This window comes from Stegodyphus dumicola, chromosome 5, assembly GCF_044657685.1.
Source record: "Stegodyphus dumicola isolate Sdum_Otavi_A_Nest chromosome 5, ASM4465768v1".
Taxonomy (NCBI): domain Eukaryota; kingdom Metazoa; phylum Arthropoda; class Arachnida; order Araneae; family Eresidae; genus Stegodyphus; species Stegodyphus dumicola.
In genome coordinates this window covers 203,005,417-203,030,540 of record NC_140772.1, presented here as the reverse complement: position 1 = coordinate 203,030,540, position 25,124 = coordinate 203,005,417, and the positions used below count along the sequence as shown (strand labels likewise).

At 33.1% G+C, this 25,124-nt stretch overlaps 1 protein-coding gene across 3 annotated transcripts in view; it reads left to right on the top strand.

Annotated features, from left to right (window-relative positions):
• Positions 1–25,124, top strand: part of trx (histone lysine N-methyltransferase trithorax) — a 215,579-nt gene that overhangs the window by 45,732 nt on the left and 144,723 nt on the right. For all 3 annotated transcript variants that reach the window (XR_015041387.1, XM_085817559.1, XM_085817560.1), the window contains 5 exons: positions 15,719–16,502; positions 16,697–16,807; positions 18,136–18,246; positions 22,430–22,567; positions 24,955–25,047. Coding sequence is in view for 2 of the 3 variants with exons in the window: in XM_085817559.1 (XP_085673685.1) it covers positions 15,719–16,502; positions 16,697–16,807; positions 18,136–18,246; positions 22,430–22,567; positions 24,955–25,047 (1,237 nt within the window). In the remaining variant the exon portion in view is untranslated. The remainder of the gene's footprint in view (positions 1–15,718; positions 16,503–16,696; positions 16,808–18,135; positions 18,247–22,429; positions 22,568–24,954; positions 25,048–25,124) is intronic.

Below are 25,124 nucleotides of genomic sequence, written 5' to 3'. Positions count from 1 at the left end.
AATCTCAGGAACAGTTTGGAAGCGAGTGCCACAAAGTGGTTCCTTCATCTTAGGAATTCAGAGTTGCCAACTCTCCCGATTTTCGACCGCTCTCCCGCCAACCCGATTTACAATATATTTCTCCCGACTTTTTCTTATTCTTAATATTTCTCAGGATTTTTATGGAACTTGGCTTAATACTTCGTTATATGAACAAAAAAAAGTGATTTTTCTCTAGATTATATCTAAAATGAAACCTTGCGTATCAGATGAGAATTTCTGCTTTGTGATCGACAGCATACGTATCCAGAAACTTCGTTCTCCAGTTGTCCAATGGGGATCGAGCTCCACTGCGTGTCATCCTGCATATATTAGCCAATGAGCACAAAGCAAGCTCAAGGCCGTTGGCCGTTCTTTGGACGTTCTTTCGCTATTTCGTTCATCTTGTCCTGAGTTGTGTGAGTACACGTGCCTTTAGGAAAGTTTTAGAAATTATCGTCTTTTGATATGTCTGCGAGAAAGGTGAAAGACTCGTGCACGTTTCAAAAATCGTACACAGTTGACTTTCCTTCCATTATTTCTTCAAGGAAATGTAATAAATTTGCGAGGTGTACCATCTGTCGTTGCAATTTTTCGATTTCGCTTGGTGGAAGGGCAGATGTTCTCAAACATGTGCGTACACAAAAACAAAAGGACAACATGCGTTGTTTTGAAAAAACGAAAAATTAAATTTTTCTTCGGAAACAAAAGACCAAAAAGTGATTAATGCAGAATGTCTGTTCTCTGCCTTTTTACTGGAGCACAACCTGCCACTGAATGCATCGGATCACGCTGCAGCTTTATTTAGAAAAATGTTTCCCGATAGTGAAATCGCTAAGAAATACTCAAGTGCAAGGACCAAAACAGGTGCAATTGTTAAACAAATGGGTTTGAAAAATAAATATTCAGTTATTGATTGCATTAAAACAGCTCCGTTCTGCCTCTCTACGGATGGAAGCAATAATACCAATTCAAAACTGTATCCAATTGTTGTTTCTTTTTTTAATCCAGAGTCTTCAGAAATTGAGTGCAGTTTACATTCTGTCCCCACTTTAGAAGGACATTCGACAGGCTTTAATATAGCACAGCTAATTATTAAAACTTTAAAATAAAATGCAGTCCCTCTGGATAATTGCTTAGCGCTTGGTGCCGATAATGCACCAGTAATGGTAGGCTTGAAGGCTGATGTTGCAGGCATCTTAAGAAAGGCAAATTCAGATTTGCAGATTATGAGGTGCACCTGTCACCTCTTAAATTTAGCAGCTGAAAAAGAGGCAGCTTCTTTACCATTAAATGTGGATGAACACATTGTTGATATTTATTATTATCTTGAAAGGAGTTCTAAAAGAAAGGAAAAATTGAAACAGTTCCAACAGCTGCATAATACTGAAATGAGAAAAATTTTGATTTTTTGTAATTTCTGCATCATTCAGCAATTCAACTGGCAGTTCTCAAAATAATACTGCAAAATATAAGCTTAAAGCTGATACAAATTTCTCTCAAAATAAAAGAAAAAATTGCTCAACACACGAAACATTTTCCGATTACTGTAAGTTTATCTTGTGAAGAACAAATATTTATGTTTTTTTCTTCGGACCTTAACAAAGCTTTTTTTTTTTTTTTTTTTTACAATTCATTTTGCCATCATTCGATGTTCTGATTACAATTCTACAAAGCAGAATTCCATTAATTCATGTTTTGCAATCGATGATTTATGATCTGTTTAAAGACATTTTATCAAAGTTTGTAAAACCAATCTTTGTTTTGTTTTCTAATTCTATATATGATGTAATTTATGGTCAAATAGAAAATCAGATGAAGATTTGGTAACAGGAGCTGCAACTAAAAAAGTAGTGGAAGACCTTTCTGATTAAGACAAAAATAAGTTTTATATCCATTTTAGAAGTTACTTCTGCCGAGTACGTGATTGCATACTTCATAAATTTCCAATCAACGATTAAATGATTTTGCATGCTAACGTTACAGATGTTTCTGCTCTAGTAAATGCATCTTTTTCTGATATAAGATATTTCTCGAATATATTTCTAGTCTTACTTCATTTAGTCATGAAAGATGATGTTATAACTGAAAAATTGCAGTAGTAATTTTGCAGTTTACAATTAGAAAACTTGGATGAAGTTATAAAATCAGCTAGGATTGACACCCAGTGGAGGTTAATTGGAAAATTGAAAGGTGCTGATGGAATTTTAAAATATAGTGAACTCTCTAGAATTATGCTGGCCATCTTGACAGTTCCCCATAGTAATGCAGAGTGTGAGAGGATTTTCAGTGTTGTTGCGAAAACGAGGACTAAATTTAGATCTAATATTAGTGATGACACATTAGAAAAATTTTTATTAGTGAAAGCAGGCCTACGTGGCAATTGCTATGAACAAAATTATGAAGTTTCTTTCTTAACGAGAACAAAATCTGCCACTGTCCATAACATTTGTATGAAAACTGATTAAAGCGCCCTTTTTTTTTTTTTTTTTTTTTTTTTTTTTTTTTAAACGATGAAAGTAATAAAAATGTTTTTTATGTCTAAGGTATTTTTGTTTTGCTTGCATTTATGACTTAGTAACTATTTAAAGTTAATTCATTATTAAAAACTATATTTTTATCATTTAAAAAGTCTTTTTAACATTGTGAAAAATCTCCTGATTTCTTAAAAAAATCTCCTGATTTTTGAGTGTCATAGGTTGGCAAGTATGGGAATTAAGTCATAGTCACAAGAGCTTAGATCTGGGGAGTATGGTGGATGGTAAAGCACTTCCCAGCCCCATCGCTTGAACAAATCAGTCACAGCTTGCGCTGCATGCGGCCGAGCATTGTCATGCAAAATGAAAGGAGCGTTCTGCAGAAAGTGTCGCCGTTTTTTTTCTCAAAGCTGGTCTGAGATTGTGCTCCAAAAATGAGCAGTAATACTGCGCAGTGACGGTCTGCTGTGAGGGAACGGTATGCGTTAGGATGACACCATTTCAGTCGTACACGAGAATCACCATAACTTTCACATTGCTGGGGTTCTGACGAAATTTTGAACGTTGTGGTGTCCGTGATGATGCCATTTGTTTGATTGGCGTTTCAGTTCTGGCTGGTACGATCGGGCCCAAGTCTCATCCAGTGTAATGATACGGCGTAAAAAAGCATCTCCTTCACGCTCTTAGCGCTCCAGGTGGGTTTGTGCAGCAACGTATCGTAGCCATTTCTGCATATCTGTCAATTGATGTGGAACCCATCAGGAAGCAATTTTTCTCATGGACAGGCGTTCCTTCAGAATGTGCAGAACAGTCATATGCACTAATCCTGTTTGTCCGGCCAGCTGACGAATCGTTTGGCTGCGATCACTGTCCATTAGTGCGGCAACAGCTTGCACGTCTGCATCGCTGACATTCGGACGACCTGGCCGCAGCACGTCTGCCACGTTTTGGCATCCTTCATTGAATGCTTTCACCCATCTTGCTACGGTTCTGTAAGGCAATGCAGGTTCCCCGCAAGCCTCTTGAAGCCCTTGATGACACAGTCATGCTGTATGACCCTTGGCACATTAAATTTTTATCCAACATCGTTGTTTTTGTTTTGAAAACATCCTGACAACACTTACTTTAGACCGCGAGCTAATACAATAATCTGTTCTTTGCATCACTCTGCATGCGCGTGACGTAGGCAGAACGAGTCTTTTTGCTGAGAGATAAGGTAAGTATGTAGTTCACATGTGGTATACAGGATATTCTTTGGTTTTGTTGCATAGCGTTTTTTCAGCTGTGTTGCCACTATTAAAGTTCCAACCCTCGTATTTTGTGTATACGCAGCTGTTTCCCTCTACGTTGAGATGGAGCCATTCCTGTTGCAGAGAAGTTTTTTTTATCGTAACAATACATATTTCTTTATTCTAACCTCCATGTATGGTACACATGGAATTTATCGACATTATGATGAGCAGTAACAACAGTTACCTCTTTCTGTCTCTTAGTCTCTGTTTAAGAAGGTTTTGGGTAGTAAACCGGTCATTTTGGTTTTGGCGGCAGTTTTCAAAATTGTACAAAGGCCGTAGCGAAGCCTAGGATTTTACCGCAAAATCTTTTAAACTTCCCCCCCCCATTTTAATAAATGGCTTATTTTTCATTTTGCAGTAAAATAAAAAGTAACGAGTCATCTAGGCTAATATTAGCCAAAATAGCATTGATTATTGTAATTCAATTTTTAAGTAATTAACTTCATTTTAATGTTATTTATATCATTTAATGTTCTTCTTTCCTCTAAATTTATTTATTATTAGTTAATAATACTTTCAAATTTCAGGCAAATTTCTCTGGCTTAATTCTGAAACTAAATTTAGCAGTATGATGACATACTATTACAAAATTTAATGCACATATTTTTGTTTATGTATGCTGCTAGATAAATATAAAATACCTCAATTTATTTTAAAATATCATTAAATAGATTTCTTTCTTTCGTTTAGCTGCAAAATATCTGGGGGGGGGGGGTACTCATTTTTTTAAATCCAGATTGGGCAGATTCTAATCTTAATCTTCAGTGGAGAAAACAACTTATAGCTATAATAGGAGGAGGAGATTCAGGATTATATATATAAGTCATATGCAATTGGCAAATTTTTGTGTTTTCAAGTGGTACGATAATTAATTTACCTCTCAGCGCAGCCAACGCGCTGTATGTGGATAGACTGGAATTTTCTCAAAACACACCTGGAGAAGTCAAGGAATTTCATTCTCCTCTTTAAGTCGCAACCCTGTTTCGTACATAAAAATTTTATAATGATTGTTTCATTTATCTAAGCTGGAGTGCAAGTCACCAAAAGTGAGTTTGTACTTTCAAAATTAGTACTGGGAATAAATAAAAAATTGCCAAGTTTGTAACTGGACCAAAAGAAAAAGGAAATTACAGGGGAACCTCGAATTCATTACACGAACAGTTTTTTTTTCACAGACAAATTATCTGAAAAAAAGTGCTCGATGATGGCAAATGATATCTCAAGTTATGAATACTCAAATTTACGATATATGATTTTCGAAGGTTTTGAGCTAATCAGTGCCACATAATTAATAATAGGATATTATTTTAATATTTTCCATTAACAAAGCATGGCAGCAAGTGACTTACAGGACTGTGAATTCAATCTGGAGGAAAATTTGGCCAGATTGGAATGCAGCCAGAAGCTTTGAGTGTTATGATAGGGAGTAATTTTGTTTATTTTCTTTGTGTTGCTAGGCAAAACTGTGGACTAGAAAAAGTTAAAAATGAAGGGTAATTATTAGACTTGCATAAGAGGTATGTTCTTATCTTCAGAAGAAGCCAAAAAAATTAAAAAAATAAAAAGGTGAAAAGATGTGATGGAAATATCTTCAGAAGAGGAAGAACAAAATAACAGCATTGCCTTTATAAAGCAAGGTAAAGTATAAGCATTTTCAATGGCAGTGCCATTTTTCATTTTAACACATTGACAGCAATAAATTACATTGGAGAAATTTTGATTGAAACAGAGAACTAGTTAGCAAAATCGAGTGGTACTTAGAAACAAAGGAAAAGATTAAAAAAAAAAAAAAATGCTTTTTAAATATGATTAACCTGATTTTTTTTTTTATATGGAAATGAATTCCGCATCTAAACAATAACTTAAGTACTTATTTGCAAAACAGTGACATTCAATGCTTCAAGATTATAGGCTTATAAGGGGAACTTTATTCTTTCATTTTTGTGTGTGTGTGTGTGTGTGTGTGTGTGTGGATGCGTGGGTGTAAAAAGGCTAATGTTTAGTTTTCCTCATAGAATTTAATTCCAAATCTTGTTAAAACTGTTTTGAAAAATCATCACTTGGCCTTAGAACTTTCTAAAACATCAAGAAGATAATATTTGATGTCTTGGTGCAAACTGTGCTATATAATTAAATTTGCTTGTTATTTTATGTAATTCCTGTGACACTTCATGATTTTTAAAAATGTTTAAAAACAAGATAATATCATACATACCTATTTATTACTTAAAAACCCATTTAAAAAGGCTTGTGCTGTTTGTAGCATAAAATATCCTCTGTCAATTTCATTCAAGCAAATAGATGAACATTTGAGAAGTTTATGAAAACTGCATTAAGTTTCAGCAGCTTGTATTGATGATGATGATGTCATGTCTATGACAAAGTGCAATTATATAGCTTCGAAGCTGTCAGACAGCTTTTGCAACCTCGGCAGCTCTATCAGTATAAAGTAGGTCCACTGGGTCTTCAATGCCAATGTTAAACAGTCTGGCCTAGATTGCTGGGCAGCTGAAGATGTGATGGCGAGACAGTGGGATGTCATCTGGGCGATGAGGACAAATGTTGGTGTAACTATGCTGTCCGTCTGCAGAAACCCTCATCCCTTTTAAGTGATTTGTCCTAAGTCTGGTTATGATAGTCGATATGGCTCTGTCACAGTCAGGGTTCGTACGGTCCTTAAGAGTCCTTAAAAGTCCTTAAGTTTTTTAGAATCGATTTTTGGTCCTTAAAAGTTCTTAATTTTGGCGAAAATCGGCAGAAGGTCCTTAATTTGAATCCTGTGAAATTTCTGTCTGTTTTTACAACTGCCATTTTGAGTGTGAATTAGCAGTTTGGAGGTATATTTTTGACGGTTTACTGATAAATATGGTTATTTGAATGGGTTATGATTTGTTCCTATTTCTAATATAAATAGTGGGATACTAGAGTTTCTGAGCAAGAAGTGAAACAAGTATTTCGAAATTATTTCACTTTTTCTAATGAAGAGCTCTTAAACAACTTTTCGCATTTGGGGATGTGAAATTCTTTTATTGAACGGCTTTAAATTTGGCGACTTATCAACATTTTGGCGATTTTTAAGATTAGTTTCTATAGAAAATTTTAATTTCCATGGTTTGAGAATTTTTCGACGATGTTTTTTTTAAACATTCCACAGGGTTCGTAGCGGTCCTTACAAGTGCTTATAAGTCCTTATATTTGAAAATAAAATATAAAGGCCCTTATAGGTGCTTACTTTTTCTTTAAAGCCTCCCCCCCTTTTTTTTGTTTTTAGTGCTTATTTTTGCTTTTAGTGCTTTTTTTTTTTTTTTTAATGAATGCGCATTTTTTTCCATACCAAAGCCGAAACTAAATAAACAACTTTTCTTCCTAATATGGAATGTCAAACGGTGAATCATACTCCCGGAAATAGCTTTTCCCCCCTTTCTCTGCATTAACATAACCTTTGGTGTGGGCGGAGAGTACAGACAGGTGCACACGTCGTTCTATAGTCAAAGAATTGCGAAAGTGGTAGATTGCATTCTCGTTCCGCGTGGTCAGTTCATATTCGTGTTTATTATAATTGTTATGTTTATATTATATTATAAGCATATGCATGAATATTTATAATAATATAGTTGCAGTAACTACTGAAGTATAGATAAACTTTTAAAAATGGGTGTGTTTTTTTACACAGATTAGCTTTCTAGGGAATAATATTCGGAATGGCTTAAATAAAGGAAACTAAAATAAAGAAAGAATAAAAAGGAAAGTAATCGAATAGTCAAAATTTTTATTTTTATTTATTTATTATAATTTTTTTTTTTTTTTTTTTTTTTTTTTACATTATACAGTACGGAGATTGGGAGGTTCTCCCCTTTCTCCGCAAAATCTGTAATATTGAAGCAGCAGACATTTTTTTTTTTGGTCACTGTCCAATCTGGATTGAATAGGACTAAAAGTTTTTGCCGTCTACCCAACCCATGCGAAGATTGATTCTATTCCGGAAATTTAACGCAGTCTGTTGAAAATTAGAATCAGAAACATCCCGGATTAGTAAGTCTCTTTCTTTTCCTTTATTTAGTTCTTTATTCTTCGAATACCAGCAGCTGTTGATTCCGATTGCGTAATATCACACATGGAAGAATTATGCCGCACGTATTGCGCAATAACGTTTGCGGTATTTTGCAGTCTACCCAACCCATGCGAAGATTGATTCTTTTCCGGAAATTTAACGCAGTCTGTTGAAAATTACAATCAGAAACATCCCGGATTAGTAAGTCTCTTTCTTTTCCTTTATTTAGTTCTTTATTCTTCGAATACCGGCAGCTGTTGATTCCGATTGCGTAATATCACACATGGAAGAATTATGCCGCACGTATTGCGCAATAACGTTTGTGGTATTTTGCAGAGATAATTAATTTTGATGTTCATTCTGAGATTTGTTTATGAACACTTAAAAGAGTTTTACTGTGCTTTCTAAGCAGTATATTTCTCAGTTCCGTTGGTCTATTTTTATATGATGCACATATCGAAATGTCAAAATCATTTATTAGCCGAGAAATCTAAAGAACGGCTACAATCTCCCCCACTCCTCTTTTTCCAGTTACTATCCGGCTATTTCCGAGTATGCGGGTTAGTTAAGCTTTTACTGTTAAAGTGTGTGTAATTATGGCAAAGCCTCGAGGGCTATCTGCCTTCGTGGAGGACTTTCTAAGAGAAACTGGCTCGTATACACGTTACACATGGGGAAAACCACGAAAACACCCATGCAGCCAGCCCGTTCGCGGGATTTGAACCTCGGACCGAACTACCAGTGTTCAGTGACTGTACTGCTCGGCCGCTGGTGGGCTTTTACTGTTAAAGGAGACTGCATGAAGCAATTATCCTTCTTCTGATTTCAGAAATGTGCCTCTATTTTACTTTAAATTACTTTGCTTGGAATATATGTTAAGGGAAAATTGTTATGCAATGAAAATGTAGAAAATGTTCAGAATTTTGATTTAAGTTAAATTATTTAAATATTAATATGAGTGGAAAAATAAATTGTACTTATTATTAGGTGCCAAACGAATACAATTAATATGGCTTATTATTATTTATATATTTTGAACTGAAATTTCATCATTAAATCTAGTAATATAGTTTAGTTCTACATAGTTTTTTCCCTCTCATTGTAAACTAATTCTGTAAATTGAACTGTCATTTAAAATTTAAAAATAAAAGTTAATTGTTTTCCGTGGTTGAGGTAATGCTAATTTTCTTAATAAATATTGCATTGCTCATATTTTAAATTACAAGTCTAATTTTTCTTTTAAGGTTATGCAGTTGTGTATAATGTAATTAGACAAGTGCTTATTTTTTCCTTAAAATGTGCTTGAAAAGTGCTTATAGGTGCTTATTTTTTTAACTAAAATGTGGCTATGAACCCTGATTCCAACATTTGATAAATATCATTAAAATTATGGTAATATATTGAAATTATATTTAAAAAAAACATATTGATTAAAAAATATCTTTTTTAAAAATTTTTTCATGATAAGAGTTTTCTCATGTAATTGTCTCAGAGTGTTCAGAATTCTCAGAATATGCATCAGTTTTCTGTATAAAATTAATTTCACACTTTTTCCATATGGTTTTTTTAAAAAATATTTCTGGCTGTTTGCTGTTACAAAATTGGTAGGCGTAATTTTTCTTCCGGACATTAGACATTGCAACTTGGAAAGTTTAGAAGGATTTGAAAGCAAGATTTATAGACCCACCATTCCAGACGATTTTAGAAAATTGTGAGAAAATGAAAAATGTCTCTATGGTTTTAACATGTAATGGATGTATTTTGCAGAAAGTTTGCAATGAATTTCTTACTTTTTGGAGAACATCTGGAAGAACAATGAAAACATAATATCTGAATGCTTTACTTCTGATACTAGAATCTTTTTCTTAACATGCTTATCTTCCCTTTATTTTCTCTACTTTTCACTAGACGCAAGTAGGAAAAATATTAAAAATGCTTCTAATCTTATCACATGGACAGGCATTATAGAAAGGAATTTTTTTATTAACAAAGAAATTGAAAACTGGCAATTTAAAAGATTCATCTTATATGTCTTAATGTATCATACACAGGTCTGATGCTAGGCATTTTCCCACTTGGTGCAATCACGTGGAATATTAAACTTATCTCTGTAGATTCTAAATTTTGCTGACTAGTGCCTTTCTAAGATCTGCTTCCAGTGCCTGCTCTAAATTCTAAAAGTTTTGCCATTTCTACATTTTGTTGCTCGGTGTGTCACTAAATGCTAAAAATTCTGCCACACTAACTCTGTAACCTGCCCTTACCATATATATTTCCTATTTCTCCTGAATGTTCATATTACTAAAGAAATAAAATTAGCAACTTAGAAACTGAGTACATACAGAGAAAAAAAAATTATTCTTCAAATATATATATATAGGTATTAATGATGTAAATTACCCAGTTGTTTATAATTTCAGCCTTTACTATAATTTCCCTTTTCTATTTCCTCCCCAGAATGCAAATCGCTTAGGCAGTTTTTAAACTGAGGTTTTTGGTGTGCAAGACAGAAATGTGTTTTTAATATCCACTTGCTCGTTGCATTAGTTCCTGCCAGCTCTGATAATTTGCAACTTTTTGTCATTGCATTATCGCTGCTGACATTTGAATTTTTATGACGATAGAGTTACTGAGCCAGCTTAAATTTAAATTAAATTGTGTAGTCTTTGACCACTAGTCCACATTTTTTTGTTTGAATTTGATAGTTCTTGTTTAATTATATGACCACAAACTGCAATTGAATTGGTTAGCATAAGAACACGCCTTTAAGTTCTTTTTAAATAAGAGGCTTATTTAAATGTTTATCTGACTTTGTAGTTACTTTGAGACATAGTGATAACTTGCTTCATGTCTATCAGGAGTTTTTGGACTATTTAACTTTTACCAAATTAATTAAACCCTCATAGGTACATTGTGGAGAGGTTGATAACTTTGGAGATAAAGTACACAGAAACTAGTCAGAACATTGGTTTGTGTATTCAAACAGATTTTTAATTGTTAGGAAAGATGTTTAAAGAGAAGAAAATTGATATAAATTAAGCCAAAATGTCTGGGAAGGCTTCAAATTAAAAAGATGCATAAATATTTTGTTGAGTGTTGTTGCTACAAAACATAAATGTTTTGTAGCTTTTAATGTATAATTATCCTAATAACGTTTAAGAATCATGACATAAATTGCATGTATTTTAAAGTGTGAAATTTTATTAGATTGGGATTTTAATAGGGACTTTTAACAATATTGTTAAAAAATAAAAAATAAAAAAAATAATAGTAATCATGTAAATCCATACTGACTAAGGTTTTCTAACTACATAATTTAATTCATAACTAACTGCTTACTCTTAAAAATTATCTCTGCATAATGAAGTGAGTTATTGCCTTTCATTATTTCGTAGCGTGGCACAAGGTTTAAACACAAAAATGTAAAAATTCATGTAAAACTTATTCTTAGTATCTAGTGAGACCTAAAATAATACAAAACAACTTAGTGTCACCTCTGGTGCTTTAGTGGCTTATTGGAACCTTAAAGTATATTAACTTGGTTACAACCTCTGGAACTCTACACGGAGCTACGACACTAACCGCAACAGACAGAGCCCAACTAACTTTCAAAACTACTTAACCGTGCCCACTAAGCCTCTCAGTTTTGTTCTGATCAGCAGGTCTCTCTCTAGGTAAGGAGCAGCAGTGACAACAGCCAGTCTTTTGTTATGAATCATGCCGATTATGATTTTAACGCTCCTTTTAACCTATGCTGCTTGACATAAAATCTACTTACTATTAACTAAACCTCTAGACTGAACAAGTATGTGACAAAATTAGACATTAAAAATAAAAAAGCTGTTAGTAAAACTTAACATTATAATGTATTATCTTCTTTCAAATATGTCCAGTTATATTATAAGTGTAAAATATTTAATGATACTTGAACACAAAACACAAAAATATAAAAATTCATGTAAAAGTTATTCTTCGCATCTAGTGAAATTTAAAATAAAAAACAACTTATCACCTCTAGTGCTTTAGTGGCTTAATAGAACTTTAAAGTACGAGGGCTATCCAGAAAGTAGATTACGTTTTGGAATAAAAAAATAAACAAAGTATAGGAAACAAATTTTATTATATACAGATGAAAGCCACACTCAAATACTACTTTTCTACATAGTCACCATACAAATTAAGGCATTTATCGTAGCGATGTACGAGCTTGGAAATTCCTTCGTCGAAAAATTCGGCCGCCTGCGCCTTCAACCACTTCGTTACCTCTTCTTGCCTTCCATCTTGCACAAAACTTGTGGTAACCAAGCTTTTCGCTGATGATTTCGTGCAACAAACTTCGCGAAATTTGTGGAAAACTCAAAGAAAGTTCCGTTATTGTGAAATTTCGATTTTCACGGACTTTAGCATCGACTTTTTCGAGAAGTTCGGCGGTCACTATGCTGGGTCTCCCACTTCGATCTTCGTCGTGAACATTGGTTCGGCCATTTTGAAATCTTATGACCCACTGACGCACTCCACCTTCAGTGATAATGTTGTCCCCATACACTTCACGAAGCTGCCGATAGATTTCTATCGGTTTACAGTTTTTTGCAGTCAGAAACCTTATTACTGAGCGCACCTCGCAGCTCGCGGGATTTTCAATTAACGCAGACGTTTCAAACCGTCACAGTATCTGAACGGAGCACAGCACGAACCTCTCACTAGCACGGCTAGATGCAGACTGAGCTGCGCAACGCTCTGACCCCAAGATGGCCGCGCTAGCCCCGCCCCTAGCGGACACAGACGGAAACGTAATCTACTTCCTGGATGGCCCTCGTATATTAACCGAGTTACAACTCCTGGAACTCTACACGAAGCTATGACACTAACAGCGTCAGACAGAGCTCAGCTAACTTTCAAAACTTACTAACTGTGCCTACAGGTTTGTTCTGATCAGCAGGTCTCTCTCTAGGCAAGCAGGAGCGGTGACAACAGCCAGTCTTTTGTTATGAATCATTCGGATTATGATTTTACTTCTCATTTTAAACTATGGGGCCCATCACTGGCCGAGCGGTAAAGTCGCTGAACACTGGTAATTCGGTCCGAGGTTCGAATCCTGCGAACGGGCTGGCTGCATGGGCGTTTTCGTGGTTTTCCCCATGTGTAATGTGTATACGAGCCAGTTTCCCTTAGAAAGTCCTCCACGAAGGCATCCCCCCCTTTAGGCAGATAGCCGTCGAGGCTTTGCCATAATCACACACACACACACACATTTTAAACGCTTGACATAAAATCGCTTGACCCTTGACATAAAATCTACCTGCTATTTACTAAGCAAGTAATGAGACATAAAAAAAAATTAACATGAAACTAACTATTAGTAAAATGTAAATAAAATGTTACTTATCTTCTTTCAAATATACTGAACTATTGTAAGTCTAAAATATTTAATGCTGTTTCATAAATTTCATAAAGTATATTTTATGCTTAAACTAATTAATAGTTATGTTAATTAAGTTATGTTTAATAATAATGCGTACTACTTACGGATCTATTTTGTTTTTCGCGTGGTATTACAAAAGTGAAGTTCAAGCACAGATAATATTTTAATTGAATTTATTAATTTGCTATTTGCTCATAGGTCCTTAAGTTTTTTCAGTAATGGTCCTTAAAAGTACTTAATTTCCATCTGAAGAAATGTGTATGAACCCTGACAGTTCAATTCCAGGATGAAGTTTCCTTTAACTTGACCGATTAGTCTATGGCTGGCAACTGCATTGGCAGTTGGATGGCTGAGGAGATTCACGGGATGCCTTTGCAAGCTCATCGGCCTTCTCATTACCAAAAATATTTACATGAACTGGTATCCATTGTAAGATGCAGGATCTTTAGGCAGCAATGATTTTATTTGTGAGTTCAATGATCTGATGACTGAGTTGACATTTGCCCTTCTGGATTTGCTTGCAATGCTGATCTGCAGTCAGAGAAGATGATGATGCCCTTGGAACTCTGGTCTTCTTTAGAGAGATAAATCTCCAGAGCACTTTTGATGGCGACGAGCTCGCATGTATAGTTGGAGGCGATTTTCCCAACAGGAATACTGTGGCATTTCTGCACTCTATCTGGACACTCCCATTCCTCCTCTGTTCAGATTGGAGTCGGAAGAGATGTCTGTGTGGGTGATCGTGAGATCTTGAGTTAAGGTCGTGAGTTCCCCAAATGGTATGTCACCCTTTTCTTTGATTATTGCAGTGGGATCTTTCTTGGTACAAGGCTGTAAGAGATTTAAATAAATTTTTGTTTGAGGGAGAGGGCACAGAATGTTGTAAGGCTCTTTGGAAATTTTGAGTCTCATATTTGTGGTTGATGTCATCTCTGATATCTTGGTCATATTGGAGGGTTGAGGATCTCTTAAGCCAAGCCTGCAATTGTCACTCCATGCCCTGAAGGTTCTACTTGAGATATGATGTTCAGCAAGGGTTTGTATTTTGTTGGTAAATTTAATTGTTATTAATTTTCTTCTGCTCTCCAAGGGGGCGAGGCCGCATTCCTTTTCAATTTTGATGTTATTCGTTGATGAAACAGCTCCAGTGATGATTTTAGAGGCCCTATATTGAACAGCGTCGATCTTTCCTTTAACAGTAGGCCTAACCGATGCCCATATGGGTGCTGCGTATTCGAGAACAGGCCTGACAATGGAAGTGTAAGTGTTCTTGAGGGTTTTTGGTCTTGATCCCCAAGAGGCACCGCAAAGTCTTTTAAGGATGTATAGCTTTTTCAGTGCCTTTATCGAAACATGTTCAAGGTGTTTAGAGAATCTCAACTCTGCATCTAGAGTCAGTCCAAGATACTTGGGATTAGAAGTTTGTTTGATTTCAGAACCTAATAGCTTTATAATAGGATGAAACGAGCTTCTATTTTTTCTATCTGTTGAGAAGACACAAAAATTTGTTTTATCTGGATTAATTTTAAGATCTTTTGACCAGATTTCAATGCCTTTCATACAGATATTTAGAGCCTTTTGTGAGACTCAGAGATTTGAGTGAGTGTTCCAGACTGCAACATCATCAGCATAACAGGCAACTTTGATTTCTTTACTGATGTGGGGGTCAATCGTATTCATGTATAGAAGGAAAAAAAAAAGAGGGCTAAGTACGGAGCCCTGAGGAACTCCCGCCCGGGTATGGTGAGTGGTGGAGAAACTGCCATTAACCCTGACTTTAAAGCTTCTTTTCCTTAGAAAATCATTAATCCATATTAAAGCATTAGATGTAATGCCTGTAAGGTTGATCAGTTTCTGACTCCAGACTCTGTCAAAAGCAGCAGAAAGATCAAGAAGAACCATGGAACCAAGAAGATTGAGCAGCTTGTATTACCTTATTAAAATGCTGGTACCTCCTATTGGGAGGGAGGGAGCAATATTTTCCTCCCTCCCAATAGGATTATAATAATAATTACAATAATTACACCAAAATTTTCATCATCATGTTGAGTTGCAGCAACAGAGTTTTAACTTAAATAACGTATTTAAATGTCAGTTTCCTCCCTAAAGATTTCAGTCATAACAATCAGTACTCAGGAGATTTAATTCAAAAATTTAAATCTGTAAAGAAAAACTGAAAAATTTTAATCAATTTAATTCTTTAATGAGAATTAGCTTTCTGTTTGCCTGAGAAGATTTGAAAATTGATTTAAGGGTAAAATTGTTTTAATCAGGGATTGGGGGAAAAAAAAAAAAAAAAAAAATTTTTTTTTTTTTTTTCTCTTTTTAACCTATTATTACAGGTTGGGTCGTTCATGTAGTTATCTAGTCAGTTAAAACTTGCAGAATCTTTTTCTTCTTTCATTGTTTAACTGTATGTAAGTATTCCAGTATTTAAGCTTATCTTTTTTTATAGGTTTCGTCGATGTTTACGGCCAGTTTTACCTGCATCTGAAAGGAGAACTTCAAAAGTATTACAAAATGAAAATGGTGATAAAGGTAAGCCTTCAGGTGGTCACTCGAGCTTTGGAGGTGATGGTCCTTCTGGCATTGGCACTTCTTTAACTTCATCCTCTAGCTCTCCATCAAGTCCTGATGGGAGCAGCTGCGGTTCAAGTTGTAGTTCATCTTCCAGTAGCTCCAGCTCAGGCAGTTCTGGTAGCAGTAGCAGCAGTAGTTCTAGCGGCAGTAGCAGCAGTTCAAGTTCAAGCAGTAGCAGTGATAATATAAGTGTGCCTCATGATAATGCTTTAACAGACAGCTGTGCAAATGCATCTCTTATGCAGAGTATTGTCTCTGAGCCAGTCATTTTACAAGAATCTGAGTGCACAGATGATAATGTTGTAACTAATCCTATTTTTGAAGAATCTATTTATAATGGTGATAATTTTATTGTGGATACTAGTTTGCAAGACTTGGTATGTGATAGTTTATCATCTGATATTGCACAGGAAAGAATTTTTATGGATGGCAGTGTAGAAATGGATAGCACTCTGTATTCAGAAACTGGTGACACCATTTTGTATGAGGATTCGTCAAGTATTATTGAGCTAAAAAATGCTAGTTTTGCTCCATCCTTAATGTATGGTGCAGCACTGGAAGGAAATGAAGATACTGTCTCTTATTCTGGTGGATCCAAGAATCAAAACTCTAGGCAAAGTAGTAGCGGCTATAAGAAAATTCAGTATAATCAAGATCAGGTAATTTACATGAAATTACATTGTATTTGATATAGCTCTGATTTTTGTGTACCTGCATGCTTCTGTCTTTTCAAATTCTTAAGGTTTTCAGTTTTTTCCTTGCAAATTTACATTTATCTGTTTGAGTTTTCAGTGGCATTGTAATAAATAATTGGAATGTTTTTCTTTGAGCTTAAACTTGTTTGTTCATTTAGGATGCATATGGATCGGCAGGTTCAGGTGGTCAAGACAGTAATGGTGATGATGATGAGGATGATGATGATGATTGTAAAAAGAAAAAGCATTACATATATGCTGATTATTGGGTAAGTTCAGGAAATTATTAGTAGTGATATATTAAAATAGTATATTAGTAGTAGGGACATTCAAATTAATCATCATTCTTTTTATTTTAAGAAACATTAAATATGTTAGTGCTTTCTCATTTAGAAATTTTAAATATATTTCCCAAAGAATATTATAATAGCGCATATGTGTAACGTGCTTTTAAATTTATTAGCTTCATATGATACAGTACAAAGTCCGTAATCCGGACTCATCGGGACTTCGGCGATTCCGGATTAGGGGTTTTTCGGGATTATAGATCATCAGTTTAAATCTGGTAAAATGGCATGCAGAAATTAATCAATTAAAAATATGAAACCGTAATTTATGAAATAAAGAGCAATTATGATCTAAAGGGTATCAAAATATACAAGGGAAAAAAAAAAAAAAGCTTAATACTTATTTCTTTACTTTATTAAACATTTCTTTTAATGTAAGTTGTTTAAGTTGCTTCCATAAAAAATTCTAAAAGTTCTTTTTTCTTCTGTCATAAACAGTTGACTTTCCAATGCTATACTCCTCGCATAATTCTGAGAAGGATATGCCTTTATCCATTTTTTATAGCAATTCCACTTTTTGTTTGATGGACATCGAAACATGCTTTCACTTTGTAGATCCTTTGGCAGCTCCAGAATTGGAAACTCTTTTTGACATAATCGAAAGTTCAAGTTTAATTTTTGTAAAATTGCTCTAACATTCTGCAAAAAATAATAAGTTGGATCCAATTAGAAGATTAAGGAACAGCACAATCTGCAACATTAACTGAAATGCCTTAGAAACAGTGAAGGTAATTTCAGCCTAGCTTATACCGTTCGTTATACATTAAACGCGCATGTGTAAAGCATACAAAAAAAAAAAAAAAAAAAAAAAAAAAAAAAAAAAAAAAAAAATTGTGGCTTTGAGGTCCGGATTATAGATCATTCCGAGTAATGGATGTCCGGATTACGGACTTTGTACTGTATAAGGAATTAATATGTTTACTTTTATGGCATAGTTTAGAGTTTTCCAATGTTTTGTCATTGGAACTCGAATGTCAGGCGATTCTCTTAAGTTTATTTGAAAAGTACATGCAGTTGTTTATTTGAAAAGTATAACTTTGTGAAAAAATGTGTCAGAATATTTTGATCATACTAAAATATTTATGCAGGGTGGATCTTAAAAATGTTGTTATTAACAAAAATTATTTGAGCAAGCGTAATAATTCTGAATGCTTAATAGCTGAAAATTTCCTTTGATTGCTTGGTTGTGTAATAATTTATAAATTGAACTTTAATCTACAATGTTGGTTACTTGTCTTTCTTTTCCTCAGGAGGATTATGATTTTGAGCGAATCTCCTCTCAAGGTTTTGCCCTCATTTCATCTCAACATATACCACTACCATGTGTTTGTTATTTGTGCGGTAGTGCTGGTGAAGAAAAGGTATGCTATTTTTTTTTCTTTAATTCTTCAAAAGGCATTTGGATTGAAGTAGATTTACTGATATTTTTCTCTTCTGCCTTCCTTATGTAAATAAATAAATATTGATTTTTATCCTAAATTTAGTACATTGCAAAACAGTTTAAAAATATTCTTTCATTATTCTTATTTTTGCTGACTAGTTATTTAAAAAAGTTTGACTAAAAAATGTATCTCTTGCTCTCATGTGTTAATATTTATAACCAATATTCTGTGGTAACAAGCACAATTTATGTGTCTCTTTGCTAAAGTGATTAAAAATAATAATCATTGTATTTCTTAATCATAATTTTAAATTGAAGGGGATAAAGTCTGTAATAATTCTTTAACTCCAGTGATTAAATAATCAGTTCCTTTTAATTTGTATTCTGTATACTTTTCACTAACTTTTTTTTTCTATATTTTTAACAAATAACTGGCTAATAATTTGCTAATAAAAGTAGCTATGTATGATCTTGCATGCAGTACTATAAGAGTACCTGCACTTTCAGAACTGGTAATTTTTATAATAATTATGAAGTTATTTTAAGTGTAGATTTAAAGCTATATGACTGTTACAAGATTTTAACATAGATGTTACGGGCTCTTTCCGTAATTTGCGAGTTCTGATTTTGCTGTGAGATTTTTCATTGCGTCTCCCAATAGATCAGCAAAGCTTCTAATTTTTACTTCCTCGTATGAAGGAAAGGAGATATTGTAATCACGAAAACCTTCCGTTATCATATTTCAATGCAAATATCTTTTTTGAATCCATTTGAGCATTTTTTTGCATGTGATCACCACACATGGACAGAATAAGACTTTCAGAACAGATTTTTAAATAGATTTAGAAGAGATCTTTTTTGTGATGTTTATGTATGTATGTGTCTTGCATAATTCATAAACGATTAACCGAAGAATGCTGAAATTTTGTATATGGGACTGCTATTAATATCTTAATTGTGCAACTCCTTTTTTTTTTGTGTGTGGGTTGCAATTGTCCACAACAAATACAAACATATTTATATATATATATACACACACACCCATCCTCATACTTGGTGAGCTCTTTATTATTTTTATGTTTTCTTTGATTTGTTTTTACAAAGTTTGCATTATTTATCTTTTTTATTATCTTTTTTATAATCTTCTATGTTTATTTCAACTTTACTTTGATTTTGATTTCATAATGACAATTTCCAATGTTTAATTTCTACAAATAATATAGTACTCAAATACATAAAGATGATAGTGTTGGGGACGGTTACTCGAGTTTTACAGGATTTCTCTACAGTAATTGATTTTTACTCCAAATTGAATTGACTAAAATGCTTCATGAGAATAAGTTCTTTGAGTAGCAACTATTCGCGGAAATATTTGGCCTGACTAGAATTGCCGGTTTGGCTTTAACTTATAACTCGAGTAAAGACGAAACACTTTCATATTTACGTATTTTTATCAATTATTGTTCATTGAACGGGAGTCGGTTTGTTCCCCTTGAAAAGTCAACTAATTTCCGATCAATGACAATAATTACATGTTTTAATTTTTCCTTTTACAATTGTAATATTATTCTTCGTGATGATTTAACTCCAGTCCCCGTTAAAACATTGCACATACATTAACTAAAGGCATAAAAGTCTTACATTTTGCTTTCAAATTACTTCAAAACATCTTTCAAAATATAACTTACCAGTATGGATGCACACTTTTAAAATAATTCTACTTTAATTAAACTTAGGAGATAATATAATCAATTAATCAATACTGTTTAGGAAATAAATTATTATTAACTAACTTTGCAGCAATTGCGCAAGTAATAATAACTTGTATTCGCACTAAATGGATTTAAGTTCATACAACATTATATATATATATATATATATATATTCTTATATGTTGGTAAATTGTGAAATTTTTGCTTTAAAAGTGGTTGAATTATGTTGTTTCGTGTAAGGCTCCATGTATGTTATGTTCCATGTAAGACTTTTATGCCTTTAGTTAATGTATGTGCAATAGTTGTAGAGTTATCAAAAATTAAAAAAATTAAGTGGTAGACCTAAAGTGACTGCTTTTTGTTTGCATTTGAAATTCTTAGTATAATGAATTAAATAATTTGGTGCACTATCTTTAGTGCCTTGTTAGCCAAAGGGACCAAAAGTTAACTTAAATTTTTTGTACGCACAAAATTTTCCTTCTGCCCATTGGCCGAACTGCTCTTTTTTGGTGTAAAAACTAAATTTTAATTGGGGAGGAGCAGATTTTTTTAAAAAAATAACTGTATTTGGTGTTTTACATTTTTCTGTGTATTACAATTTTTTATGAAAACATTTGAGTTTTTATGTAATTTTGTCATGCCGCAAAGGAAAACTGAATTGATTGAATGAGAAATATTATCTCCAATGAAAGTTGAGGAAATAAGTTTAAATACAGTGAGCCAGCAAATGTTGCCATTCTGTGCAACAGTTTTTCCTTTGTAGGAATTATTTCCAGTATTTCCTGAACTGCTGTTTTGAGTAATATTTCATATGAAAACAACTAGCTGTGCTAAATCTGTGTGGTGTCAGTACTCTCATCAGCTACTGTAAAAATACTGATATAAATCATTAGTGATTTTATTAGTATGTTATGCTTCTGAATTGACTGACAACCTATTATTCTTAATTAGTTGTTCAGGACAAAGAAGTTCAGCAGATTTAATCAGTCTTTAATGTGTTCACTGCCAATAGATGGTATTGATCTTTTTGCCATGATGTGCGCAAGAGTAAAACTTGCATGGACTGTGCCTGCACTGGATTTATTTACTTCCTTAAAAACATTTTATTGTTGTAAGCCGGATTTTAAAAAGTGTAATTTTTCATTCTTCAGTTTACCTTTCAAAGTATCAGATTTTTCTCTATGATTCGTTTTGGGATACGGACGTTAATGTCTAGTTTTTGGAAACTGATATTCTCTTATTACAAATAAAACATACAGTTTTATTGGGCACAATGCCACAAAAGTCCATAACTTCCCATTTATCTAGAAAAATACATCCTTATTCTGTCACTGTTCATTTGTGTTTTGTTAAATAATTTTTTGCAGTTTAATCTCATGAGTAAAATCACAATTATAATTTTGTTTACAACTTTAATTCAGTGAGATGAATTTTCATATGAAACCAAATACTCAAACATTCTGCACAGTTTCAAGTGATTAGTATTAATATAATGCATATCTAACAACAAGCACAAATAACAGGTTTTCTAAGCCGAATGTTAATTTGCCTTTATCTGCTTAGCAGTATGAATGCATAGTTGAACATCCATGCCAGCTATAGACTGACTCAAGGAAATTAAAATTTTAGCTAACTGGGGAAGCATACACACCAGAATATAAAAGTTTTACTGACTGTTGGTTGGCAAATAAATTTATTGATTGTAAATGACATCATAAATCTATTCATTCTATTTACAATCCTGCATATAAACACAATACATATGTTTCTAACGTTGCTTATATTTATATTTTAAACTGTCATTGACGTGATGATTAATATCCATTTCCCCCCTTAACCGGTCTGTTAGAGTGCTGTTATTATATATATACTTTTAGGCTGTATACCAGTGCTAGCATTTAGTTCAGTTGGAACGTAGTGACTGTTGAAATATTCTTAAAAAACACTATATTGCAATCTGCTGCCCCCCAAATTTGTTATATCGAAATCTATAAGCACAGTACTAAAACAAATTCATGACTGAAATGTATTGGTAGGCTGCATAAAATAGCTTTGGGGCTGCATGTGGCCTGCGGGCCAGCAGTTCAAGACAACTGTGTTAAACACAATTTTTTTTTTTTTTATGTAATAAAATAATGGTTTGGAAGTATGGGATCGTACACAGTGCACTAAAATATCAGTTGATGATGGCGAACTCATCTGCGTGAAAATTAAAACTGCACGATTTATTTAGCTGCGTTTTAGTTATAAACTAACATAAAATTTTCTTTAGAAAAGAAATTTTTAAATTGTTATGGAATGGAGTAAAAATATTGCTATTTATAATTTAAGATGTCCTTTTTTTAGCATTTATTAATAAATATAACATTAACAGCAATTTATGAAATTATTTAATTTTAACTTCATAATTAAAGCAAAGTATATTTGTTAAAAGCATCTTTTCTGTTGCAGTTAATATTTTGTGTCCTTTGCTGCGAACCATATCATACGTTTTGTTTGTCTGAAGATGATGTACCGCAAGAAGACAACCTTGAAAACTGGTGTTGTAGAAGATGTCAATGTTGTGCAGTTTGTGGTTCAAAAAACAATGTAAATGTTTTTAATTGTATATACTTTTAATTTTGAATTATAAAGTATTTCATGAAAACTTTTCTTAATAATATACAGGACGTCTATAATTTAAGAACCCTAATTCAAAGCAAGCGAAACCAGGGGTCAGAAAATTGTGAAATTTTGTGGCTGACTTAATGAAGGGATGCACATGTGTTTCAGCAAAAAATAATAATAAATAACATCACCAAAGGGCATTACATTAATAAATTATACATTTAGCTACGCCTTTACAGTAGGTTTACACTTTTACAAATTTAGTTATTAGAAAACATGTTCCACATGATGGCCATCATTTTCAGCTACTATCTGAAATCGCAAGATGGCATGTTCCACAGTTGACCAAAGTGTGTACTGGGAAATGTTCAGCACAGAGCATGAAGATCAGATAAAGTTCTTATATTGTCACAAGTTACCAGATGTTTCAAATGTCCCCAAAGACAAAAGTCGCATGAATTGAGGTCGTGATATCGGCGAGGCCACACATTACGAAAGTGCCAGCTGTTTTGGTAAAATAATTTTACTAACAAAATGCAATCTTGTAAACATATTCTTAGTGTGAGCAACAAGCACGTTGAAAACAAAGTCTCCGCAGATGTTTCTAGGTTTTAAAATGGCTGCTGCATAACATCAAATGACCTCTGGTGACGCTATATGTAACTATTTTTTTTTCTTCTGTCTGTCTCACTAAAAGACATTCTCATGCCTTCATTAAGTCTGCCACAAAATTTCACATTTTTGTGATCACTGGTTTCGCTTGTATGCAGCTTTAAAATAGGGTTCTTTAATTATAGACAGCCTATACTTATTATTATTGATGTTATAATTATTTGAGTAATATGATATTATTCAAATGATTGCATTGTAAGTATTATTAGCTGTTCAAAATTTCTGTGTTGCAATTTGTGTTATATGTTCTTTATATTTAAAAACATAAATGATCTTGATCATATTTATATTTAAAGGATAGACTATATTCTAAACATTGATCATTTGTTGTATTTGTCAGTTTGTAAAACACATTTCATTTTCAAAAGTTGCTTAAAAATGAGTGAATTTCTGGTCTACTTTTCTAAAAAGTAAAGCACCGTCCTTTTTTTTTTTTTTTTTAAATCTTTAAAATTTGTTTAATGATGAAAACAAAGACTGTTCGAGTACAAACTGCAGTATAGTAAAAGAAAGGAAAGTCTGTTTACCTATGAAGGTTTTTCACATCATAATAATCTCCTTCAGAAATCAAGAATCTTTTCTCAAAATTACACAATTCATTTCTTGAATTATCGGAAATTGAGCCCAGGTGTTCACTTTTCAGTTCAGTAAAATTTATGGAACTTTAAGAATTATGTGTTTTAATTATTTCAAAATATGCATTTGGAGACAAAATATGTGCAACAAATTATTCATTGGTTAGGCTATTTGAAACTGGTTCATATCCATGTTACATGTAGGGAAAACTGCAGTGCAGACAGTCTTTGGTATTCAGTAGTATTTATCTCTCAATCATTGGTGGAGCTAGTTAATTATTGAACTTAAAATAGTAGTCATATGAAGGTTATCATTATCCTTTAATTTTCACTTTTCACACATGGTAGTGTGAATGAAACTAATTTTACATAAATTGACTTTTTTTTTTTTTTTTTGTTTTATTTAAAATAAGGAGCTATTCCACTTTTCTTTTTTTAATTCTTTGAATGTTCTGTTAGTAAATATGCTCAAAACTCTAAACTGCTTAGAATTGCAGCTTTTTTTTTTTTTTTTTTTTTTTTTTTTTTTTTTTTTTTTTTAAATCGTTGTAACAATAATGTCTTAATAGCATGAGTTCTGTGACATGAAAATTAATCCTTCACCATTGGAGAAGCTTTTCCCTTTTCTTTCAAGTTGTCCATCGAGATTCCAGGGCCACCCTTTTTCTCATTTTGTCTTTAAAGTGAGATTAACTTAATTGTCTAATCACTTTACTATGTTGAAATAATGGGAAACTGGAGGGGGAGTATATTGTAATTTTTTACCCTATAATGAAAAACAAAATAATTTAGCTAATCAGTGGTCATTGTTAAAGTCTGTTATTTTTGTGATTGAAAGTTATTCAATATTGACTGCATGAAAATTTACTGAAAGTGAAAGTATAAACTGAACTTCAGCATGCTTATAGTATTGCTGTTTAAACTATGCTACTTGTTAATAGAAACAAAAGTGTAATTTGCAATAATATATCAATCATATTCCCAGTATTATATTAAAATGTCCAACGACAGTGATGTGATTTGTATAGGAAAGTACTAAAATTAAGTTTATGCAATACTAATTAGTTTTGTTTATTAGTTTGTAATATTGTATTCAGTAATTTGTTTGTAATTTATTTACAGTTGCTAAAATGTAAGAAGTGCCAGAATACCTACCATTCAGAATGTTTAACTCCACATTATCCAACAAAACCATCAAGAAAGAAACGAATTTGGGTAAGTTTTTTTTTTTTCCTTCTTGAAAAAAATTGTAAGAATTAAGCATTAGATGTAGTCATAAAATTCTCTTTTAA